We start from the raw sequence: 26,228 nt of genomic DNA, 5'->3' as shown, positions 1-26,228 counted from the left end.
TACAGTAAAGGAATACACTTAAACATCAATAGTAAACCTCATGCTTATGCACTAAGTAACTCTTTCAATCTTAAAGAAAAGTAGTTTGAAACCCCAATGAATGAATGTTTTAAACTGTTTCAAATTTATATTTTCAAATTTAAGTCTGCACCATCATTTGCACCTTAAGAAGCATTTTACATATCAACACATATTTGATTAGAAATGTTGAAACTTTCCGATTGAAGCTTTGCATTGTTTACAAATAAGTCCAATAAGTCTAATAATCCATTTAATAAATTGAATATTTTAATGATGAATCCACCTACATCATATTCATTTGTGTATTTTTAAGTGAGACGTTTCTATTTTGTGTTTTCTAATTAATTATGTGAATTATTGTGAAGAATAAAGTAAGTACATGTGTTCAGTTTAATTTGGTATACAGCTGTGATGGACACCATATTTACAGTAGCTGATTACTTAAATCAGGTGTATAAGGACAAGAAAAGAGGAAAAGATGCCAGCTGTTGGTATTCTTGTGTTTGGGAGACTCTATTCCAGTACAGCATAAAACCTTATAAATAATCAGTTCAAAATAGTTAAATAGCTAAATTGTTCAGAGAAGTAACCATACTTATTAAAGTAAATTACATAATGTGTAAAAACCTTTCCCTTTATCCATCATTTCTAACAATCACACTGGATTGATAACGGAGAATTACTTCATCACACCCTTATGTTTTTTTTTCTTTCTAAAATGCAAACTTTCTTTCTCCAATTGTGAAATCAGTTTGCCTAGAATGTCTTAGTATGTTGTAGTATTACGATTTCCCTTCATTGAACAAAGAGACTCGAACACTGTTCCTGCATGACAATGCTCCTATACACAATAGTACTGAGCTCCATGAAGACATGGTATGTTAAGGCTGAAGTGGAAGAACTTAAGTGTCCTGCACAGAGCCCTGACTCATCACTCCTGACCTCACTAATGTTCTTGTTGTCGAATGTGGGAATATAAGAGTGGTGATTATTATAAGAGTAATATGCTTCATATTAATGTCATGTTATTGGAAAGGGTTGTTTCACAAGCACATATGAGTTTCATGGTTAGGTGCCCATATACTTTTGTCCATACAGTGTTTAACTGGTTTGTTTTTTTTGGTTGTTTTTTTTTTTTGTTTAAGTTAGGATGCATTGGTGGTGCACAGAATTAAAGGCACATTATTTACATTAGCATTAGATTAGCTGTGTAATTACGCAGTGGATTAGGGGTTTAGGTGTATCCCACTTCATGCTTGGGAGACACCATGCTGTCCCAGTGTGTGTGTGTGTGTGTGTGTGTGTGTGTGTGTGTGTGTGTGTGTGTGTGTGTGTGTGTGTGTGTGTGTGTGTGTGTGTGTGTGTGTGAGAGAGAGAGAGAGAGAGAGAGAGAGAGAGAGAGAGAGAGAGAGAGAGAGAGAGAGACTCGCGTGCGCGCGCACCGCGCCCCCACACACACACTGCCAGACGCAGCCTCCCCATTCTTTAAACCACGACCAGAAAGCCGCTGGGATATTCTGCCTGTGCATCCTCTGTAGCTGGAAAGGCAAATATTGCAGGTGTTTAGGAATATTACATTTTCTGTGTTTATTAGTGATCATGTCAGCTAGACCGGGATTCTATCGCCAGGAGCTGAACAAGACAGTATGGGAGGTGCCCGAACGTTACCAGATCCTCACGCCGGTCGGTTCGGGCGCGTACGGCTCCGTGTGGTGAGTTTGATCCTGAGACACATGACAGAGCAGGGTATAGCCCACACCCAGAGAATGCTCCATCATATCAAAATCAAATTAAAAGAAAGAATCCAGTCTGTTTTTAATTCTGCCAGTAAAATGGCCTAGTGTGGTCCGAGCTCATTGTAAACACACAGTGTCTTATTAAAGCAGTTATCACCAAGATCAGATGATCAGATAATAATAATTATTATTTAAACGAATTTTATTAGTTACCCCTAAAGCTTTCATGTGCTGAAACTTACGTAAACAAACCCCAGTAACTACATTGTATATAACCACATATACACTACTGAGTGTACTGTATATGGAGAGGATGCTCTGGGAAAGTGGATATTAAATGAGGGGTTTGTCAGTGACGTTGCGTCTGGTCTATTTCAACTCCTCATTTATTTCCCATATGGTTCTGATTGAAGCGTTTAAAAGCAATAAATCCTACTATGCCTTTTCACTTTTGATGTGAACCCTTATACAGCTGCGCTTAGATGAACAATGGAAACAATACAACCCCAGCAAAGCAAAAGTGAAGATGATATCATTCACCGTGTCAGCTTGTAAGAATGTAGATCATAGATAAATATAGACAATTATTCTACACACCACTGCATGATCTAATATCTCTCATTTTAGTTTTGGTGCCTAAACAAAAGGTTTTTGAACAATTCATTGTGCTTTGATATTCACATCTAGTTTTTCAGAATGTTTTGGAGGATTCATTTCAAATGCAAGACTATAGCTGTATTTAAGCAGAAAATTTTCATTACAGCAAAACAAAATTTATGCCCATAGTCTTTCTGTTATAGTACATTCAAATGCCTCGAAGCTATATGCTTAGACAACCCACTGACATGCCCAATATGGTTGCCATGGTGAGCTGTCATGGTGATATAGTTTCCTTAATATATCTTAATATATCTGTCTAGTCTTAGTACCTTTGGTCAACAATACGATTATTATTATTATTATTATTATTATTATTATTATTATTATTATTATTATTATTATCTCTGTTGTTGTTGTTGTTGTTGTTGTTGTTGTTGTTGTTGTTGTTGATGATGATGATGATGATGATGATTTACACTGAGAAATATGACTGTATTTGTAAATGTTTCTCAAGTCCCTCTAATGTGGAAATGTGAAAATATGAAGAAAACTACATACAGTACTTGTGACAACAGGAGTGTTAAATTTTTGCTCTTGCAATGTCTTGGACAACATCACAGAACAAATGAAGTAAACCAATCTATGGCATGAGTGTGTGTATTGAGGTGCCAGACCTCCATGAACAGTCAGCTGGTGGACTAGCAGGAGAGAGGATCTTTCTAGGAGTCATGTGTGCTCATTTGGACTTCTGCCCATGAACTACCCATCGATTGGTATACACTATACAGCCAAAAGTATGTACATTTGAAAACCTGTTCCAAAACCTTGGCCATTTTAATGTTATAAAATGCTCCACTCTTCTGTGAAAGCTTAACACTAGATGCTGGAGTGTGTCTGTGGGGATTAGTGATCAATCAGCTACAAGACCTTTTGTGAGATCAGACACTGATGGTGTAAGAATGAGGAGGTCTGGGGTTCAATCGGTGTTCCAGTTCATCCAGGGTTGGGGTTCTGTGCAGGACACTCCAGTTCTTCCACTCCAACATTAACACACCATGTCCTCATGGAGCTCAGGGGCATCGTCATGCTGGAACAGTCTTTTAGTTCAGTGAAGGGAAATTGTAATGTAACAGTGAACAAAGTCATTCTTAACAATTGTGTGTTTCCAGCTTTAAGGCAACCTTTTGGGAAAGTCTTTTATTGTTGTTATGCTCAGGTTTCTACACAGTTTTGTCTATATTGCATACTGATATTCCCCTTTTATGATCTATGGAATCCCTAAATGAGCCTGGTATAATAGATTATAAAGTTGTTTCTAGAGTGTTATATATGAACATGTAGTTTGAGCCAAGAGCAGCACTTGAATGGCTGCTCTATACTGTATGTTTTCTCATTTGGGGAGTTCATAAAGAAGGAATCATTTCTAAAACAACCGTAATCATTTATCTGGATTGAAACTAAGTGGACTCCCACAAACAAATAGCAGCACAATACCCACTGTAAACTAGAATGCTATAAATTGTATAGAAACTCTGCCAGTGAGAAATTTCTCTGCAGTGATGTTTAATGCTTCTCTGTCATGCAGGCAAGTGGATAATTGGGAATTTGGCAGATGCCGACCAAACTCTGCATGCCTCAGTGTAAAATGCAAGCTGTGTAGTAATGCTGGATTCACAAGGGAGTTTGTTATATCTGTAAAATAATTAATTTCTATGATGGAATGTAGTAAACATGTTTATTGGTTGAGATTAACATTACTTCAAATATTAGAGACTTACCATGAGCTGCACGTCTATATTTTTAGTGCTGGATTATACAACGCTGAATGTGGGCTGAAAACTGTAATTAGTTTCTGCTTTGTCCTCCTTAAAACTGATGTGTATGACTGGAGCTTTGCAAGACTTTCTCCAAAGAATCAGTCTCTCCAATATTTAAAATTTTTGCGATCATTTAAATGAATGCAGAAGGAAGCAAAGTACTATATTCAGAGTAGCATGAAATTTTTCAAAATCACAGCAGATTTTTAACAGATTTTATGCAAAACATGTCACATGCCATCATCAAAATGTGCATGCTCTTTTATTTGCATGCATCGAACTTGAGTACATTTATCATAGAATGTAAATGCATATGTGTCAACACTGGTAGTAGTTTAAAAGAAGAATCATTTGCTTGCAATTTCATATTTAAGTAGAGTTCCACATAAAATAGCATAAAAGACTAAAACAGAGTTGGTTCACAATTCATGTAACTGTACAATCAGCTAATAATGTGACAACAGTGCAGGTTCAGGTCAAACATCAGACTGGAAAAATATGTGACTTTGACCAAACATGAATGAAGAGGAAGTGTGATCTCTGTGCCAAGTGTGATAACATGGAATGGTTGCAGATGGGCTTGTGTAAGTATTTCCAAAAAAAATCATGGTCTGTGATTTTCACACTCTGCAGTCACTAGAATTCATACAGAATGTTGTAAGAAAACTAAAACCAAACAATGACAGACTGCTCTTGTTGATTATAGAGGTCAGAAGAAAATGACCAGACTAGCATGAGTTAACCACTCTTTGCATGCATGGTGAGCAAATTAGAATCTCAGCACACGCATCACATCAAACCTTAATGTGGATAAACTAGAACAACAGGACAGAACTACATTGGCTTCTACTCCTGTCATCCAAGTACAGGAATCTGGGGCTAGAATGACCACCGAATCTTGCCAGTTTCTTTAAGACTGGAGAAATATCACCTTGTCTGCTGTGACATTCAGATCTCTGGGCTGGTGGAGGTGTTGTAATGGTGTTGGGAATGTTTCTCAGCACACGTTAGGACCATTAATATCAGTTTAGAATTGCTAGAATGCCACAGGCTATAGGAGTATTGTTGCTGACCATGTGTATTCCTTCATATAAACAATTTACCTGTCTTGTAATGCTCGGGTATTTGACAGACACAACTGGCAAGTCCATTAAACTCCCAGAATCTGCTCATAACTTGTAATTTACATGCAACATACACAAGGCTGTACTTGAAGGGTTTTTTTTGCTTACATGCTTTCTCACATCTTTGTTATTCTTTGTATGTTGTTAGATTTGAAGCCATTAAGAGCTGAAAAATAGTTAAAAGCTGTTTTGTTGTTTATCGTGTGACAAATTTGATTGGCCTTTAAAAGTATAGGTTGCTATTACAACACCTGATTTCCCTGCACTGTAAAACATGATCACATTATTAAGTTATGTGAACTTCTCTTTAACTCTAAATGTCATGAACGCTAAACTCAGGTTTTTCAAAATGTAAACGTTATTAAAAGTAATCCACTGTCTTGACTACTCATGAGTTATTTTCAAGTTGTGTTTACTCACATAACGTAGCAGGTAAACTTCGTTTCTAAACTTAACCTTTTCGAAATGTCTAACAGTGTGACCTCTTACTAGTGTCAGGAAGATGAGTGTGTTTGTGTCTAAAAGAACAGCACAAATGTGTGTTTTGGCAGGATCTAAAATAAATAAGCCCCTCCCATTGGTCTTTGGGTATTGCAGATGTGTGGTGACTTCAATGCTAGGAACTCCCTAATTTACTTTCCTCTTAAACTTCATGTACCGCTGACATTATTTTAAATGCTGTCGACGTGTTATTGTTCTGTGTTTGGAGCGTTTGAGCCAGAGCACTTCTTGGATTGTTTCTATGAAGAAAGTTCAGTTAATTTGTTTTGTTTAGGTGCACTATATTCTATTAGTGAGCAGGAGATCCATATACGGAAGACAACGACATTTAAAATGTACATGTGATCAAGACCTGCCTTTTGTCAGCAGAGCAACAAACATAGTTGAAATCAGCCATAGAGAGGCAGCCTAAGGTTTTAGCTGATTCTTTGTTATTAAGCTTTGCGGAGCCATGTTTTGGGACTAGATAGTAATAGTTACGACATGTTCAAGATTTTAATCCAGACTTCACTTTCATTATCTTCATGATATTTCTACAAGCTCTAATGTTTCATGTTTGTGTTTGCTCTATGACTCTTCTCCTCTCTTCTCTTCTCTTCTCTTCTCTTCTCTTCTCTTCTCTTCTCTTCTCTTCTCTTCTCTTCTCTTCTCTTCTCTTCTCTTCTCTACATCCCTGTGCTTTCCTATAGCTCGGCCTATGATGTGCAGCTTCGTCAGAAGGTAGCCATTAAGAAGCTCTCTCGGCCATTTCAGTCTCTCATTCACAGTCGGCGCACCTACAGAGAACTGCGATTGCTAAAGCACATGAAACATGAAAATGTGAGTTTGTAACACACAACAAATAAAATAAATGACTCAAATGTGGACAGTAATTCATTTTTCACTAAGTATATACTTGGTTACAGATTATTTAGTAGAGGGTTTCTATGATTTTAGTTTTAAACTTTTGTTTAAGTCTGTTTGTCTGTGAAGAAATGCATGCTGTCCTATCCAAATCATGCAAATGTCTTTAACAGACTGTCCAGAATGCCAGTCCGTATTCATATATGTTGTGAGAGATGACTACATAGTGCTATTAGGCAGGAAGCCGAATTTGGATAATCAGATTCCACACCACTCAGCTCTACAGATTAAATGACAGAAGATACAGAGGGTGTGATTCAGGATATCTGGTGTAGCTACAGTAGACCAGACTAGCACTATACTCATCCTCCTGTAAGCACTCTGACATAAACTGCAGTATTCATAAATATTTAGTAACTCTAAGTATTTATAAAGAGGCCGTGCAGAAGCAGGTGTCATAGATATACAGCGAATATAAAAAGACTGCATATATGCATGGTTTAAGAATAAAATATATAAAATAGGTTTTTGTGGTGTAAAAAAAAAATTAAACCGAGGTAAATCACTTCAGATCATTTTCCATCTCTAACTCCAAAATTCCCCTTATAAATTAAAAGCATAACCTGGTTAACATAAGTTTGCATACCCTTTAATAGTGTGGCCTGTAACTGTGCCCAAGGGATGGGACCAAGGGAGAACCTTTTAGACATAAGTTATATTTGGATATTTAGCCTGAAAATAAGAGAGCTTATCAACTAAAGAACACTATACACAAGGTGACGCATGGCTGCAGCTCTTTAGCTGGTACAGGGGTTGAAGTCAAGCTAGAGGGAATCATGGATAGGACCAAATTCCAATCTATTTTGACAGAAAATCCCTCTGGCTTTTGTTCAATAGCAGAAGATAAAGAAAGATTACACCTTCTCATCACAAAGCCATGGGTGTGTAGATTTTTTTTATATCCACCTTTTTTTTTATATCCATTTTAGCAGTGGAGAAAAAGTAGGGAGTGAGTGCTGTCTCCATTCTCACATACTTAATATAATATTAAGTAACATAATATTTTTCGATATTAGGATCAATGTTCCTTCTGGAAGCCAACTCAGAATATTACCCTAAACAGAAAAAAAAAAAAACAGAAAAGTGTTGCATGACATTCATAAAGCACAGCAAAACAAAATGCAAATCAAGTGTATCATGTATATAGAGAGATCACATTAATATATGTGGTAAAACAACACTCAGATGGGCCACATTATAAATTATCTCTTTTGGAGTTCCCCAAACATTTCCCTCTTGCTGCATAACACCATTAATCCATGCCCCACCTGATTCCCACACTCCCTCTGCCTGACACTGGGATTTACTCCCCCACCCTGACAATAGGGAGATTCTGCACTACCATCTGCGTCCCTGGATTGTGAACCGCTGTAAACTTAAAAGGATATAATGGTAGATAACAAAGAGTGACTCTGGTATTCGTAACGAGATAGGGACAGGCACTGAGGATGTCTGAAAGGAGAGAAAATTGTTGCCCCAATAAGTAATATTAGAGATTGAGAATTGCCCACTAGAGCCAGACCATCCTGTCAGTGGTGCAATGCTTGGATCTCCTATAAAGAGCTCCCAGCTAATGCTCACCTTTGCCACTACCTGGGACAGGATGGCCCACAACCTTGGGCCCAATACATTATGTGTGCAACAAAAAGGCAACAAAAAAAAAAAGGGACATGAAGCAAGCAAGACACTGCTCTGTTGCTCTCTGTTTAGTGAGATCAGTTAGTGTGTTTCTGAGACCTGAATAATTGGGTACAAACCTGCAATATGATCCTGCCAGCCCCAGAAACTCTCAACTCTACTTTTTCCATAATCAAAGTGAATTTGTGGAAAACAGCATTAATCTTGCACAAGTCCACTGACAACTGGAGTATCCTCTCAGGCTTGGATACACTGAGGCTGTCATCTCTATCAATCGTTTCCTCACATCCTGAACCTCTACCCTTGGGTCTTACGGATCCCAAACCTACTGAACACCATTATTATTGAGTGTTGGACTAGGCAAGGCAAGACAAGGCAAGTTTATTTGTATAGCACATTTCATACACAGAGGTCATTCAAAGTGCTTTACATAGAAATGACAGAAACAATTTATAAGAGATAATATAGATAGAGATAAAATCATAATAAAAACAAAGAACAATTAAAGAAAATAAATCTGATTTTAATAAAAACTGTTTAAAATATGTTAAAAAGAATAAAACAGGAGTAAAAGTGATTTGGATAAAGAGTGCAGTCAGTGTGAAGCAGCACAGCGCTCATTCAGTAAATGCAGAGTTAAACAGATGTGTTTTTAAATCTTGATTTAAAAGTGTCCTCTGAGCTTTATTTAATTACATCCAACACTCCCTGAACTTTTACCCATGTAATAAAAGGAAAAAGCCCAGTGGAGACTATGGCAACTCCAGGACTGCAAATTATAAACCAATTTCCACAAATTCACAGATCATTGTGTATGAAGGAGTGAAGTGTCTTATTAACGTGTTTGTGTTTGTATTAGAATTGGGTAGGTCCTTTGTATGCTACAACAACTTACAATATTTCTTATATAGTTCCACATCTTGTGACACCTGATCTTGTGAACAACAAAAATCTGTCATCCAATGACAGACTAATTCACACACCATATGATTGCATTTTAACTACAACGGATATTGCATGATTAAATAAAGTGCTGGAGTAACCCTGTGTGGAATTAACATATGGTTTGTAACATTACATGGCCAAAAGTGTTGGCAATAATATAAATTTTCTGTTTTGCAAAGTTTGCTGCTTAAGCTGTTGTGTTGTTTAATCACATTGTGATCGGGAATGAACTTCCCCTAGAGGTCCGGACAGCTGAGTCACTGGCTATTTTCAAGCGGCGATTGAAGACCTACTTATTCAGGAAACACTTCAACTAGCACTTCTTTCCTTATCTTTTGCATTAAAAATAAATAAATAAATAAAAAATTTGACACTTTTTCATTGTAACTTTGAACAAATGTTTTAAACTCATGGTATCTTAAGTATGTAACCTAGTGAACCAGCATTAATGTATTCAATGTTAGAGATTTAAGCACTTATGTACGTCGCTCTGGATAAGGGCGTATGCCAAATGCTGTAAATATAAATGTAAACATTGTTACTAGATTATTGTGCAGAGTAATGAGATGTATTTTAAATAATTGCAAAAACCTTTATTGTCCAAAAAAAAAAAAATAGAACTCCCCGCCAAAGAAAAAAACAAATTTTACTGGTTTTGGCAGAAAAGAACCAGCCAACACCATTTCTCTAATCATATCATCAGCACAAACTGTCATTAAGCACTAGTCATGTGAAATCACTATCATACTGATTGGATTTAAGAGCAGACTGATTACTATAAAAGGAGGGATGACGTGCTTCCAATCATTTTGTTCTTGTTAGCAATGATAATTTGGAAGTTACCTCCAAAGAAAGACATGCAGCTATCATTGCATTAAAATAGCCTCAAGTGCAAGGAAATTGCTAAAAAAGAATATTGCACCTAAAATAACCATTTATCAGATCGTCAAAACTTGAAGGAGCGAGGATCGACTGCAGTGAAGAAGGCGTCGAGACGTCCCAGAGAATCCAGCAAGCACCAGGATCGTCTCCTCCTAAGGATTCAGCTACGGAATCGATTCCCCACCAGTGCAGAGCTTGCTCAGGTGGGTGTGAGTGCATTGAAGACTTTGGGACAGCGGCCTGGTGTCAAGAAGGGCAGCAAAGAAGCCACTTCTTTCCCAGAAAAACATCAAGGACAGATTAAAATTCTGCAGAATATACAAGGATTGGAAAGCAGAATACTAGTGCAAAGTTATTTATTCTGACAAAGTTCCCTTCCGAATGATAGTGACCTCTGGAAAATCAATTGTCCTGAGAAGAAAAGGTGAACACTACCATGAGTCCTGTGTCGTGCCAACAGTGAAGCACCCTGAGACCATCAATGTGTGGGGTTGCTTTTCAACCAAGGGAGTAGGATCACTTATATTTTTACCCAAAAACACTTCCATGAATAAAGAACGATATCAAAATGTCCTGCAAGAGCAACTTCTCCCAACGATCCAGGAGCAATCTGGTGATGATCCGTGCATCATGGCGGAGCACCTTGTCTCGAGGCAAGAGTGATAATCAAGCGGCTTAGAGATCATTACATTGAAATTTTGGATTCGTGGCCAGGCAAAACTTTTGGCTATGATTGTACCTTTAATAACACACACAATCTAACTAAACATGTACTGATCATTTGTGTTTATGCATTTTTCAAGGTTATTGGATTGCTAGATGTTTTCTCTCCTGCAGCATCACTAGAAGAATTCAATGAGGTGTAAGTATCACCCTATAACTACAATTGTGACTAGTTGCAGCAGGTGAATTTGCTTGTGGGGTGTTACATGTATGTGATAAGGGCTATTGCAAGTGCCCATGTATGGAATAATGGAATAAGCTTTTTAGTTAAATACTGTATCACCCTGCTGCTATACCGTGTCATCTCTCACCTCTCAATCTTTTCAGCTACCTTGTCACAAATCTGATGGGAGCAGACCTCAACAACATAGTCAAGTTCCAACGCCTTTCAGATGAGCATGTCCAGTTCCTCATTTATCAGTTACTTCGTGGCCTTAAGGTATTTCAAGGATTGGAAAAAATATTTTCAACATTTTTTTTCCATAGCTTTTAAATGCATTTCTGATTTCTCTCTGCAGTTTCTCTTTATTTCCTCCTTACATCAATATCTATAATTCATTTTCTTTCTTCCTTTCTCCTAAAACAGTACATCCATTCAGCTGGACTTATACACAGAGTGAGTTCTTCCCTTTTTCTTTGCTTATTCAATAGTCTGTTAACAAGCTACTGTATGAGGAGCCATGTACCCATGTATTGCGGTAATACATTATGTGATTGGGAAATTATTTTTTCCTCAAATTAAATGTTGCATGCTTTTTTAACATTTTATACCAGTAGGCCAGCAGAATGGAAATGAACTTATCAGACATTTTTAATCAGTAAAACCAAATTAATTATTTTAAAATTAAAATAATGCAATTCTGCATGTCCGATATAAAATTTGAAAATATTAGTCAGGACACGGTTGGCTTTCGGATAGAGATGTTTTTACCTCTCTTGGAATAACCTTACACAGAATTTTATTGGTTGAAGTTACTGTATACTCTTCAAATTTTAGAGGTTTATGAACAAATGCGGGTGGGCACGGTGGCTTAGTGGTTAGCATGTTTGCCTCACACCTCCAGGGTTGGGGGTTCGATTCCCGCCTCCGCCTTGTGTGTGTGGAGTTTGCATGTTCTCCCCGTGCCTCGGGGGTTTCCTCCGGGTACTCCGGTTTCCTCCCCCGGTCCAAAGACATGCATGGTAGGTTGATTGGCATCTCTGGAAAATTGTCCGTAGTGTGTGAGTGTGTGAGTGAATGAGAGTGTGTGTGTGCCCTGCGATGGGTTGGCACTCCGTCCAGGGTGTATCCTGCCTCGATGCCCGATGACGCCTGAGATAGGCACAGGCTCCCTGTGACCCGAGAAGTTCGGATAAACGGTAGAAAATGAATGAATGAATGAATGAATGAACAAATGCGTTCGATATAACCATTTACTTTGGAGAATATAACTATTTTTACTTTTTTTTTTGGGATGTATAAATGAATATTATATATAATTCAATGAATAATGTGAGTATGTGTAGTAGAAACAGAAACACTTACGAAATTCTGCAAATTCTTAAAGCACTGTGTGTCTACTTTTATTTGAGACATTGTCCACATTTGTGACATGACAAAGACATTTTATTCTGAACATGGACACAACAAAACAGGCACAAATTAGATTGGCCTCTGGTAAAAATTAAACCATTGGAATATATGGAAAAGTAAGATTACGCTTATAGTAACACATAAAAACTAGCAAAAAATATGTTGACTCTACATATATGTACTGTATTATTTAGAGTATTGATACAAACAGAACATTAAAATTGTTGCAAGAAGGAAAGTATAATAGTGTGTGAAAAATATGTGGAAGTAAGTATATGATTAATGTAGTTTGTGTGTCACAAGATGGAGACTGAGACAAGATGCAGTCGCAGGTAGGAAACACGATAGCAGACAGACCACAACAAATTTTAAATCAGGGAAAATGCACAAATCAGGCGTTCGGCAAACAGGGTAAAATAGGAAAGGTAAAAATCAGAAAACCAGATAAGCAAACACAAAAACAAGGCTTGGTATAGTCAGAAAGCACGGCAAGCTGGGTGCATACTTTACAACAATAGCATGGCGTGACAATCCTTAAATACAATGACTGTGATTAAGCACAGGTGTCTATGATGTGTATGATCAGATGACCAGCGACTGTGAATGAGGAAGTGACTGTGCATTGTGGGAAGTGTAGTCCATGTTTGTAGACCACAGTTTATTTTAGGAATCTGGAGTTCAAAGTCTCAGGAATCCTAACATTGTGCAGCCTGGTGTTAATTATGTGTACATCATGTACATCATTGGTATATTGTGTATTTTAAAAATCAAATATTTGTTTTATAGGATTTAAAACCAAGCAATGTAGCTGTGAATGAAGACTGTGAACTCAGGGTGAGAACTGTACTGTACATGCATTTGGGAATCAGTCTCTAACCAAGAATATGAGTATGTTATATAATACAGATTAAACTTAACAGTTGACGATATCGGAGTATAATGCGGTCTGAATGGCTGATTGCATTTGATTGTGTCCTCAGATCCTGGATTTCGGATTGGCCAGGCAGACAGATGACGAGATGACTGGGTATGTGGCGACACGCTGGTACAGAGCACCTGAAATTATGCTCAACTGGATGCATTATAATCAGACAGGTGAGAGCCTTATCAAAGCAATCAGTACCACGTGATAGTCTTATGTTATTCACTTATGTGCTGTTATTAATGACAGGCAACGTATATTAATATTAACAAATACTTTTTAAGTTTAAAAATGAATTGCACAAATCTCACTTCTAGGTTTACTAAGGCTCTCAGTCATTCATGTGCCTATTATATGGAGATGTGGCACGGTTTCCCCTCAACATTAAGAAATTAGAAAGAAGTGAGTAATTTATGATGCTGACAGCTCTTGCAATAAATTTGAGGCCACAAACACATAAATCTAAAAGAGCTACATGTATCCTACTGCTACTACAGTTTGTTTACTCTCACTCACTCAATTTCTACCGCTTATCCGAACTTCTCGGGTCACGGGGAGCCTGTGCCTATCTCAGGCGTCATCGGGCATCGAGGCAGGATACACCCTGGACGTAGTGCCAACCCATCACAGGGCACACACACTCTCATTCACTCACACACTACGGACAATTTTTCCAGAGATGCCAATCAACCTACCATGCATGTCTTTGGACCGGGGGAGGAAACCGGAGTACCCGGAGGAAACCCCCGAGGCACGGGGACCTTAGAGGCGAACATGCTAACCACTAAGCCACCGTGCCCCCCCTTACAGTTTGTTTAACTGGCTTGTCAGTAGATAAAGTGAATCCATAATTCTAATGTTGCAATTGTCACTGCACAGCTTAGATTATTAACTTGAATCTTTGACATTAATATGTATCTTTAATTTTAGCTTAAATATTTCAACAGTAGAATAGCAATTAGTTCATGCCAAATATTCCCAAATATGTAACAAGGTTCATCTCTCTCAGCTCTCTAGCTCCCTAAGTGGTGAATCAGTATATTGTGCACAAGAGTTCGGGGCATTGTAAGAGACAGCCACTCACTACATATTACTTCACTGATGACTCAGTTGCAGGTGACGTGGTTACCTATGTGCATTGTATCATGCCAATTTTGATAAATGCCAGCAGTGGCATGTTACAATGAATATAACAACACATTATTTATATGTTGTTAACTCCATTCAAACTATCTATAAAACATCAAATAAACTTAAAAGTTGTTAATTTAAGCTATTATTTGAGAGCTACGACAATGCTAACAAGCAATTACATGTGTAGACGGTGTTGGGTGAGAGTTTATTTCCATTACGGGAACTTAGTGAGCTCCCTGGTTTTTGCGGTGCATTATGGGACTTCTTAGGAAGGGAACATTTGAATGCACTGGAATGATTTTGAAATTGAGAGAGAGAGAGAGAGAGAGAGAGAGAGAGAGAGAGAGAGAGAGAGAGAGAGAGAGAGAGACCTAAAAATGTCCAACTCCCTGATTAGTGCCCTATAGCTGATGGGGACACACCCGAAGGTTCAAATGTGTGATTCTGCTTGATGTTTCTGGTCATTTTCCTTTTCAGTGGACATCTGGTCTGTGGGATGCATTATGGGAGAGCTTATCAAAGGGAAGGTCTTGTTTCCAGGAAATGACTGTATCCTTTTTTTTACCCAAGATTTTATGCACATCTAAGTGCTGCCTTTGAAAGAGCTGCTTGCTCTCCCGAGAAAGCCACAAGATTGGACTGAAGTAGTCTAATTTACATTATATAATTATATATCTGATAGCAGGAAAGTACACATGTATTTAATATTTTATTTTATTTTAAGTGTATGACAGAATTAGGTTTTAAGCTGATACTAATTTTATTCATGTCAATTTTGTTATTGGAAGTAGTAGATGTTAGGGTTAAGGTTAGGGTTAGCGTGTGCCTTCTACATAAGTCTTTCATTTTTCTAATGATCAGTGATCTTTAATGCTGCTTCATCAGATATAGATCAGCTGAAGAGAATCATGGAGGTGGTTGGTACCCCAAATCCTGAGCTTCTGAAGAAGATCTCTTCGGAGCATGTGAGATTTATTGCATGTACATTCTGTACGAAAGATTTATACAAAGACTTCTGGTGACTTTTTTCTCATTTTCTCAGAGGCTAGTTTAAGTGGCTATGTTGAATCCAGTAGAATAGTCAACTTTAATAATTTCTATGTTTAATGGATCACATTGACATAGAATAAATATTAATGGTAAGCCCAACAGAAGCTGATGTTTGATGTTTGAACGTTTATTATTATCCAGGCCCAGAAATACATCCAGTCTTTACCCTACATGCCCCAGCAGGATCTGGGAAAGATATTCAGAGGAGCCAATCCACAGGGTGAGACATAGATGGATAAATGTACAGTCTACAAGCCAAAGGTTTTACATACACTTAAGCTAAATATACTCCACACATTTCATGTTTTCATACATTTCCATACATTATGGAATCTAAATAAATACATTGGCAGCTTGCCTTTAATTGCATAACCTTAAATCAAAGCCTTGTTGTAGGCTTCTAAAAGCTTCTCACAACACTTTGCTGAGTTTTTGCTCATTCCTCCTGACAGAACTGGTGTAACTCAGTCAGGCTTCCTCACTCAAGACATGATTTTTTTTATTTCAGTTTACAAATCTAGGATTCTGTAGGATTCAGATCAGGTTTTCACCTGTTCTGACTTTCTCTGGTAATATGCTTAGGATCATTGTCCTCCTGAAAGACACGGAAGTTTAAACAGATGTTTTAACTTTCTGGATGATGTCTTTAGATGTAACTACATTTCTTTTCCAGCACAACATCCACACAACACGATGCTGCCACCACTGTTTCACATTTGGAATGGTTTCCTTCAGATTAAAAGACTCACCCTTTTCTCTATCCATAGATCTGTTCAATATGTCCAAACGTTGTTTTATTTTTGTCCTCCAAAAGGACTTCAGTTTGCATTTTAATGACAGTCATGACACTTCTACCTTACATGACAACCTTCCAGGCAATGGCGATGGGAGTTAATGTACATTCAATGTTTGTGTGGTCCCAAGATATTTATATTTGCATAAAATTGTATGCACAGATACTCGTAGTGCAGTCACTTGTTCAAATTGTTTATAAGGTGAAACTAGACTTGGGGAGGCCAACAGTTTATCTGGTATTGGCTGAGTTTCTTGTATTTTCCCATGGTATCAAGGACACTACCTACTGTAAATGTAGGTCCCTAAACACAACCACACAATGCACTTCCAATGTATTCAGTTAGAAGATATTAAGTCATTACATCAATCAATCATTACATCTAATCACCTTTTTTTTCTCTCAAATGATCTCTGATGTGAACAAAGTTGATGCACTATTTGTGTTGAGTTGTGAAATAGTGTGTATAGAAAGGCTTGACCTCAACAGTACCAGTTTAACTTTATTCTTTGGTTTGGTAGAAATCCTTAAATTGTGTGAAATAGTATTTAGCCTTTATGTTTTAGCTTCGAACCAAATTCAATTGTATAATTATATTGTAAGAGCTATATTATGTCTATTATGGCTGATCAATACATATACTGTAGTAACTCCTGTAATCTTCTACCTAATTTTACTTCATTAGCTTCTTAAATTAATTTCTTCTTCTCTCTATTTATCCCTGTAACATTCAGCGGTAGATTTGTTGAAGAGAATGTTGGTGTTAGACTGCGACAGGCGGATCTCTGCCACTGAAGCCCTGTCCCACCCTTATTTCTCTCAGTACCACGATCCTGAAGATGAGCCTGAAGCACCACTATATGACCAAACCCCCGAGAGCAAGGACCGCACGCTGGAAGAATGGAAAGGTCAGAGGAAAAGAGATTATTTTACATTTTATTTATTTTTAGAGAATAATGCTATAACTTTGACATTGTGTAAACTTTCTCTGACTGACAGATTTCTTTTATTTTCCCTTCATACTCTTTCTACAGAGCTGGTGTTTGAGGAAGTTAACAGTTTTAAAACTCCGGCCAACCAAACAGACACCCTCCAGGCCGAGCAGTAAAAGTCGCTGTTAAACATTCCAAATCTGAGTCTAAACAACTACCCAAGAAGGACAAACTTTGTTGCTTTGTCTCTCATATGACTGAAGATCTGAGGACCTACCAGTTAGGCAACTAGTAAACAAGAACAATGCATTCCATAGGTGTAAAGTGTGTGTGTGTGTGTGCGTGTGTGTGTGTGTGTGTGTGTGTGTGTGTGTGTGTGTGTGTGTGTGTGTGTGTGTGTGTGTGTGTGCGTGTGTGCGTGTGTGCACGCACGTGTGTGTGTGTGTGTGTGTCTGTGAGACTTATGAATGCTGGAAAGAAATAGGTCTCTACTTTCTAGAATGCACAACCAATTTATTATAGGGAGCATGTGTTTTTATGTACTTTTTTATTACAAGGACGATATAAGAAATGTGAAGTGAAAAAACAGATGTCAATCAAACCAAGGCAAAGAGGAGAATCTCTGCCTGAAATCTTCATGTTTACAGAGAGGGATTGAGTGAAAGGCATTACCACTGAGTGACCAACACAATGGGAAAAACTTGGATGACGTGGGATCAAATATATTATAGAATAATTATTATACATTGCTCATTTAATAATAATAATAATAATAATAATAATAATAATAATAATAATAATAATAATAATAATAATAATAATAATAGAAGTAAAGTATATTGGTTTGTTGCACCAAAGAAAAAAGGAAACCAAACTACTGACAAATAATCCTATAATCGCGTGACAAGTTAGAAGAAAATCTGTTATGATGTGAAGGTTTTTTGCTGCATAGCTTGTGTTCATTTGTCCCTCAGTAGAGGGAAGGATCACTTAAAAAGGATTACCAAGTTCTTCTGACTGATCACCTTTATCGTATTATGAAACACTTCTATCCTGATATTCACTGAATGATTTGATGAGTGTGAAAATGATGTGAATCCTGCTATGATCTTAAACATAACCAGGTCTCGATGTAAAAGAAACGCTTACGAGTGATTTTTGAGATCATCGTTAATCACTATTATTAAAACATCAACTATAGGAATATCATATTCAGCACCTCCAGTACAGTAAGCGACTGCATAGTCTAGTATTGGTTTTAGCTTCAGTTTTTCACCTGTAGATTTTTCTATGACTGTCATTTAAAGTGCTCAGTATACATATAGAGTTAAGTACAAAGAGATTGAAGTAAACAGGTATATTTACATAATTTGAAGTGACACTAACAACAGCTGAAAAGTCAATGTTAAGATATTAGTTATCAAATTGATATTTCTGAATGTGATCTAAATGTTGATGCTCTTCTTTGTAGCTCTAAAGATCTCTTCAGTTCTCATGCTGTTTATTTGGAATCTATCTGGCAGTTTTTGTGTTGATATTTTTTTCTCAGTAATGGATTTTATTGTTGGTTTTGGTTACTGTAAACACCTAGATATATTAATTCACTCCTTAAAAGGTTGTGAAAGCTCTTTGACTCGAAAGCAATTGACTCGACGTCCAGCAACCAACCAACCAACCAAAGAAAACAAAAGCTTACAAAGAAGTATATTTGAAACGCTCATGCCTAACATGAGTCGAAAATAAACATAGGTTTAAGTGATTACTTAATGAACTCGAGCACTATTGTAGGGATGCGATATACCGCAACATGCAGCATGTCCATACATGATAATATCTCACCATTACAGATCTTCTTTATATGCTTTTAACCAAGATGATCATAATATCAACAGCTTTTACATACCTCAGTTGCTTTTGTGAGTGTGTGAATGTGAATTTGTCTGAATTGAAAGTGAAATGATTTGTATTGAGATGTTGTATGTTGTTCTTAATACCTGTTCTTCCAATGGCTAAGTGAACTGGTGCTTGATTGACTGTAGAGTGTCTCTCGGTGTATTTGCTGCAGAACTGAATATCATTATCGAGTGTTTTCAACACTTCACTCAAACACCGGTTATTAAAGAAATGTGATCTCTAGTTGAGTTGGTTTGCACTGCACTGGTTATAAATTCTTTAGACCTCAAACATTTTTTGCAAAATAAATAAATATATTCCACCAACCTACTATTGAATTGTTTGGCTTGTTAGTTAAAACACACAGTAATATTTGGACTGAATTTCTCAGAGGACACTGATTTAAAGTTGAATTCTTTCATGAACTCATTAGTGCAATAATGAAACATACTAAAACAGGATTTTACAGACTAGCTCCTAAATTGTTGTCCGTGTTTATATCCTTTATTTAGTACGAGCAGTATTTACAACAAATGTCTGAATTACACCAAATCTTTATGATATTTGGGAATAGTGTTTCATCTGTCAAAACTAGTGAGAAAAAACAAAACGTTAGTATCTGTATTTGTTCTGTTTCGATGTTTTACATATAAATTTGATTTCATTATATATTTGGATTTAAAGGGAATCATCTCTAGCATGAGTAGCTCAAAATTTTCAATACTATTTGTTTACTACATTTATAATCATTCTACATCTAACCCTATTTATCATTTTTTTCAAATCTGCACAAAATGATTGCGGTTTAGGAAAATCTGTGAAAGTATTTATTACTAAAACATCATTGTAGATTATCTGTAGCTGGAAACAGTACTGGTCAATACTAGCTGGCTTATTGTTTATTAGATTAGATTAGATTAGATTAGATTAGATTAGATTAAATTCAACTTTATTGTCATTACACATGTACAAGTACAAGGCAACAAAATGCAGTTTAGGTCTAACCAGAGTGCAATAGCAGTAAGTGCAGGATATACAGTTTGATGTGACAATAACTTTGTCGTGCTGTTGTTCTGCCTCACAATCTTGGTTCATGTTTGTAAAACAATTCCTCTTTAGGGGCTCTTTAAGGACAAGAAGAATTACTGACCCTTTGTTAAGACTCCTGCTAGCTCACTATTCAAGTGTGAGTTATCCCACCCTCCCCCTCACACAAGTCTGTGTTTATGCATGGGTTTAGTATATTCAGGTTAAATAAATGATCAATGAACTAAGTACCTATCTAAGATTACAAGAAAAAATAGGCTTAACACTTAAATTAATGTAGTAGAATAATACTACATTAAATAATGTAGTAGATTTTTTTAAAAATCGAATCAGTTTCCATATGGCTTATAGAGCGAATTTGAATAGGTTAAAGGGTTTACTTTTTTAATGCAAACTGCTTTTGTTCTCAAGAGAAAGAGATTTATACTGTATAGATGGCCGACTGTCAGCGTGTGAAATGCAGAGTATGTTAAACACCCCCCTGTGTGCTTGTTGCGCGCTCGTATTCGGGTGTCTGTGTGAGCAGTTGCCATGAACCCATGAGACAGACAGAGAGAGAGAGAGAGAGAGAGAGAGAGAGAGAGAGAGAGAGAGAGAGAGAGAAAGAAAGCGAGAGCAGAAAAAAAGACACACTTAGACTTTCTGACATGTCACTCTGTATAAGGACCGGATTTTACCGCCAAGAGATCAACAAAACAGTTTGGGATGTACAGGAAAGATACCGAGATCTCATCCAAGTGGGTACCGGCGCGTACGGAACAGTTTGGTGAGTTCAGTTCACTGCTTTTACGCATAGATTCCGATGCAGCCTATTGTCATTTGAACACACAGTGGCTCAGTCAGCTGTGAGACAAAGCTCAGAGTAATCATAGCTCTCGTCATCAGCACGTTTAGATACAAAGTCTTTCCATTTTTGTTTCTTTTTCACAAAGCCATTACATTTAAGATAAGATCAGATATACCTTTATTCGTCCGACAATGGGGAAATTTCTCTGTTACAGCAGCAAAATATAATATATTAGTGGTTACACTGAAAGATATATTGCACATAGGTAATATTGCACATGTTTAATATTCTGCCAGCCTGGCTCACGAAACAAAAAAAAAAGGGATGATGTGATGCTTGATAAAATCAGTTGTAATTAAAAGAAAAGAAAGAGTTGTATCATATAAAGTTATAAGACAAATAATCCAGTAAACTTAAGCAACTTTTAAGTGAGCATTTAAAGTAAAAGAAAACAAGAAGGTTCTGTGTGGAACACTATAACAGTAGATTTTACTGTGACAACCCTATGAGAAGAGGGAAAACGTGTGAACAACTACATGATGTATTATTAAAGTTGTGGCTTCATTGTGTGAGAATTAGAGTTTAGGGACACACTTGTAAAATTTGTTAACGTGTGAAGATTAAAAACTGGACAAAATATCATCATATCGCCGTCCTTTCACAGCTGTGCTATCGACAGGAAGACAGGTATACGTGTTGCTATCAAGAAACTCCATCGACCCTTCCAGTCTCGACTGTTTGCCAAGAGAGCTTACAGAGAACTCAGACTAGTCAAACACATGAAACATGAGAATGTAAGTATTCAGCACTGGAAAATGGTCATTGATTATAACCCCTGCCATGTTTGAATATCAATGTCAAACTTCTATCGGCTGAAACAGGTCATTGGACTGTTAGATGTCTTCACAGCTGAATTATCCCTGGACCGGTTCCATGACTTGTGAGTTTATTCTTTTCATTTAGAGAATTCACATCTCTAGTCTTGGCATTTGAGTATCACAAACACTTCTCTCATTCCCTTTCTGCTAGTTATTTAGTGATGCCATTCATGGGCACTGACCTTGGGAAGCTCATGAAGATGGAAAGATTGTCTGAAGACAGAGTGCAGTTTCTTGTGTATCAAATGCTCAGGGGGCTGAAGGTTAGAGAGAGAGAGACACACACACACACACACACACACACACACACACACACACACACACACACACACACACACACACACACACACACACACACACACACACACACACACCTCAGATTGCATGCATTCTATGCAACTTCTACAGAACTTGTACCAATTTCCCTTGGTGTTTTCTAGATACTGACTTGTTGCCTGTCTTTCTCCACAGTATATTCATTCGGCTGGGATCATTCACAGAGTATGTGACCTCTGACATGTTAATTATATGCGTGGGGGCTGGGTGGTAGGCTGGCCACTCCATTCAACACCCACATTCATTCTCTGTCTATAGCCCTTGTGTCTTTATCTGCTATGGAATGGATCTGGAAGTCAGACGAAACATGATAAATGTGACTTTTGGGAGAAATAATTCGAACGTGCAGTCTGGTCAGTGTAGGGAAATTGGTTCTGTTGGGATTTTGCTGTATCACTTATGAGAACGACTGATGCAATTCTCACCGGAAAGTTATAGCATTAAACACTCAGATGACTTGCAAGTGTTTTTTTTTTGTTTTTAACTGGCTCTTTAAAAAAAAAAAAAATTATGTTCCAATTTACGTATGCAGCTCTTGCAGGACCTTGCAATTAGCATGTTCATGAAATATGTGGGGGGGGGGGGCAAGGGTGGCTTAGTGGTTATCACGTTCGCCTCACACCTCCAGGGTTGGGGGTTCGATTCCCGCCTCCGCCTTGTGAGTGTGGAGTTTGCATGTTCTCCCCGTGCCTCGGGGGTTTCCTCCGGGTACTCCAGTTTCCTCCCCCGGTCCAAAGACATGCATGGTAGGTTGATTGGCATCTCTAGAAAATTGTCCGTAGTGTGTGTGTGTGTGTGTGTGTGTGTGTGTGTGTGTGTGTGTGTGTGTGTGTGTGTGTGTGTGTGTGTGTGTGTGTGTGTGTGAGTGAATGAGAGTGTAAGTGCCCTGCGATGGCTTGGCACTCCGTTCAGGGTGTATCCTGCCTTGATGCCCGATGACGCCTGAGATAGGCACAGGCTCCCCGTGACCCGAGAAGTTCGGATAAAGCGGTAGAAAATGAATGAATGAAATATGTGTTTTTCTGATTATGGTAAAAGACATTTCTGTGCCATTGCTGTTGTATTTATGTTGGCATTGTTTTGTGGAACTGACATGCTTATCAATTTAGAACTGACATGCTCATCAACTTTAAAACTTTAAAAAACATTTATTTTATACTTTTTTTCATTTTTTTTAAAATTGTGTTGTTTTCTATATATACTTATCAGATATCAGAAGTAAATGTAATAATAATAAAAGTAAATGTTCAACACATGCAAACAGTTATGTGTGTATAACAAGGTTATTTGTCTTCTTTGGTTGATCTTCAACAGGATCTAAAACCTGGGAACTTGGCTGTAAATCAGAACTGTGAGCTGAAGGTAATAATTTATTTTTTAAATATACAGAACATACGGAATGTTTTATCGTGTTTTCCTCATACCTTCTGGGTCCGGTTACAAAATACTCCCTGGAACCACTAGACCATTCCAGACGGTTTTAATGTTCCTCCTGTACTTCTTGCAGATTCTGGATTTTGGTCTGGCCAGGCAGGCAGACTCACAGATGACGGGTTACGTGGTGACCAGGTGGTACAGAGCGCCTGAAGTCATCCTGAACTGGATGCACTATTCACAAACAGGTAGCACGCAAACGTTTTCTCTTGAAGAAGTAATACAGAAGTAAATCAATCGATCAATCAATCAATCAATCAATCAATCAATCAATCAATCAATCAATCAATCAATCAATCAATCAATCAAATTTTATTTATGGAGCACCTTACAACAACAATAGACAATAAAATATAAGAACACAATGAACATAACATAGCAGTTGAATCAGGGGGCTACGTGTTTAACAGCTTGTATGAATAAATGAGTTTTCAACTGCGATTTAAAAACACTCGTGCATCTCGCACATCGTATGTGCGATCCACAGCTTTTTATATATATACGAAACATTTTATAAGTAATAAAAAAAAGTTGCATTTTTCCATTTATATGAACCACGACCTGAAAAAGTATTAAAAAAAAAGAACTGTAAGGAACCAGAAGATTTAGCACAATTATTCCTCATCCAATTGATTTCCTGTTGTTGATGTTCCTTGTCTTTTAGTTGACATCTGGTCAGTCGGATGCATCATGGCAGAGATGCTTCTTGGAAAGCCACTCTTCAAAGGAAATGATCGTATCCTTTCTACAACATAATACACCAACTAATAAAACCCTGTCCAAATAAAAACAAAACATGGCTGCATTTACAAAGTGACATCGATTGGCAGCATTTCAATCCAAAATGACTGACTTCCTAGCTTGACCTACAGTATGAAACCTTTTTTTTTTCTGTGTGAATGCATCCTTGACCCTAAACTATAGATTTGGACCAGTTGAGAGAAATTATGAAAATCACAGGGACACCGGCACAGGATTTCATCGTGAAACTCCAGAGCCAGGATGTGAGTGGTGTGAAAATACACCCAGTGAAGAAAACATAAATCACAGTGATAACATTATTGGCATTTCATTTTTATATTCTTGTGTCACTTTTTCAGGCCAAAAACTACATTAGAAGTTTGGCAAAAGTGCCAAAGAAAGACTTGCACTCAATTTTCTTTAAAGCCAGTTCAGATGGTAAGTAAAACAATTCATGAAATAAACTATTTATTTTTTTTTTAGCTCTAGGATTATTTAAAGTGCATGTATGTGATACCTTTGTCTTTGTTTAAGTGGTGAGTGCCATGGACAAGATGCTTGTGTTGGACCCTGACAAGCGTGTGAGTGCTTCCATGGCTCTGGAGCTTCCCATGTTTTCTGACTTTCGAGAGCCTGAAGAAGAGACTGAGGCGTTGCCCTACGACCACTCCATGGACAATGCTGACCTGACGCTCGAGCAGTGGAAACGTAAGAACGTTTCGGGAGATTAGAATGCAGAAAGCAAAATAAACACGGTTGAGGAGGAGTTTGTGTTGAAATTTATCGTCTTATTCGTCTCTTCTTTACAGGTCACACTTTTACAGAGATCCTGTCCTTCCAGCCACCGATCATAGATCTCAGAGACTCCAAAGACACTTCTCTCTGACTGGACACAAACACACACACACACACACACACACACACACACACACACACACACACACACACACACACACACACACACACACACACACACACACACACACACATATGCACAGTTGAAATGAAAAAAAAAATAATAATAATGCCATTCAAATGACATGAATGCTAGAAAACAGTGAGAATTATATTTTGTATACAGATTGTTTGTGTACTTCCTGTAGCTTTATATTTTTATTACTTAGAAACTTAGAAAGAAGTGGAACAATTTCTGAATAAAATGTACAGGATCAGCAGCTTATATTTAATCCAAACAATGATTTTGTCCCAGTAGTTCTGTTTCTTCATATAACTTAATCGAATAAATGTTTTCCATGTGTGAAAGCCATCTGTTTAAAACTGTATTGTTGACATATTAGTTACTTTCCTGACTCACATAATAAATTACATTCTTTCATCCTCTGGTTTAAAAGTAGTGAGAAAAATCAACATTTGGGTAATGTACATATGGCACAAATAAGAACTGTCAGATACCACATGAAATGCTTTTAACCTTTAAAACACAGATTCAGATACACACATATACAGTATATATATTATCCAGTTATTCAGTCATGTGTCAGCATGCATAAAACCATGCAAATATTATTCATGAGCTTCAGCAACATCAAGACATCTGGGCACTCCAGTCTGTAGCCATGATCACCTCAGATTCCTGTTCATAGACGACAGGAGTAAAAATCCAAATTAATATTTTGTGTGATCCTTTACCTGCAAAACAGCATAAGCTCTTCTAGGTAGACTTGCATACAGTATTTGAAGGATCTCAGCATCTAGGATGTTCCAAACACCTTGGAGAACTAACCACAGATCTTCTAGGCTACTTCAAACCCCTTCTGTCTCTTTATGTAATCACAGACTAACATGATGATGTTGGGT

The 26,228-nt window shown here is 37.4% G+C and overlaps 2 protein-coding genes across 4 annotated transcripts; both read left to right on the top strand.

Moving 5' to 3' along the window:
• The first annotated feature begins 1,468 nt into the window (after positions 1-1,468).
• mapk11 (mitogen-activated protein kinase 11) lies at positions 1,469-19,528 on the top strand. 3 transcript variants are annotated; one of them, XM_027153862.2, is made up of 12 exons: positions 1,469-1,733; positions 6,489-6,618; positions 10,971-11,029; positions 11,218-11,329; positions 11,477-11,506; positions 13,250-13,297; positions 13,444-13,558; positions 14,997-15,068; positions 15,405-15,484; positions 15,711-15,789; positions 17,097-17,270; positions 17,397-19,528. In XM_027153862.2, exons 1-12 carry the CDS (start codon positions 1,621-1,623, stop codon positions 17,468-17,470), a joined length of 1,086 nt encoding a protein of 361 aa, XP_027009663.1. In that variant the 5' UTR covers positions 1,469-1,620; the 3' UTR covers positions 17,471-19,528. The 3 variants fall into 3 exon arrangements, 2 of the variants coding, with proteins under 2 accessions (XP_027009663.1, XP_027009662.1); XR_007138601.1 differs by having other exon boundaries at positions 1,490-1,733; positions 17,186-17,270; XM_027153861.2 differs by lacking the exon at positions 17,397-19,528 and having other exon boundaries at positions 1,490-1,733; positions 15,711-15,830; positions 17,097-17,227.
• A 1,338-nt stretch (positions 19,529-20,866) lies between these two features.
• On the top strand, positions 20,867-25,535 carry mapk12b (mitogen-activated protein kinase 12b). The gene is made up of 12 exons (XM_027153959.2): positions 20,867-21,000; positions 21,686-21,815; positions 21,903-21,961; positions 22,051-22,162; positions 22,371-22,400; positions 23,550-23,597; positions 23,743-23,857; positions 24,334-24,405; positions 24,594-24,673; positions 24,770-24,848; positions 24,945-25,118; positions 25,220-25,535. Exons 1-12 carry the CDS (start codon positions 20,882-20,884, stop codon positions 25,294-25,296), a joined length of 1,095 nt encoding a protein of 364 aa, XP_027009760.2. The 5' UTR covers positions 20,867-20,881; the 3' UTR covers positions 25,297-25,535.
• Positions 25,536-26,228: the final 693 nt, after the last annotated feature.

This window comes from Tachysurus fulvidraco, chromosome 19 (assembly GCF_022655615.1).
Source record: "Tachysurus fulvidraco isolate hzauxx_2018 chromosome 19, HZAU_PFXX_2.0, whole genome shotgun sequence".
Classification (NCBI taxonomy): Eukaryota; Metazoa; Chordata; class Actinopteri; order Siluriformes; family Bagridae; genus Tachysurus; species Tachysurus fulvidraco.
This window is presented reverse-complemented; position numbering and strand designations above follow the sequence as displayed.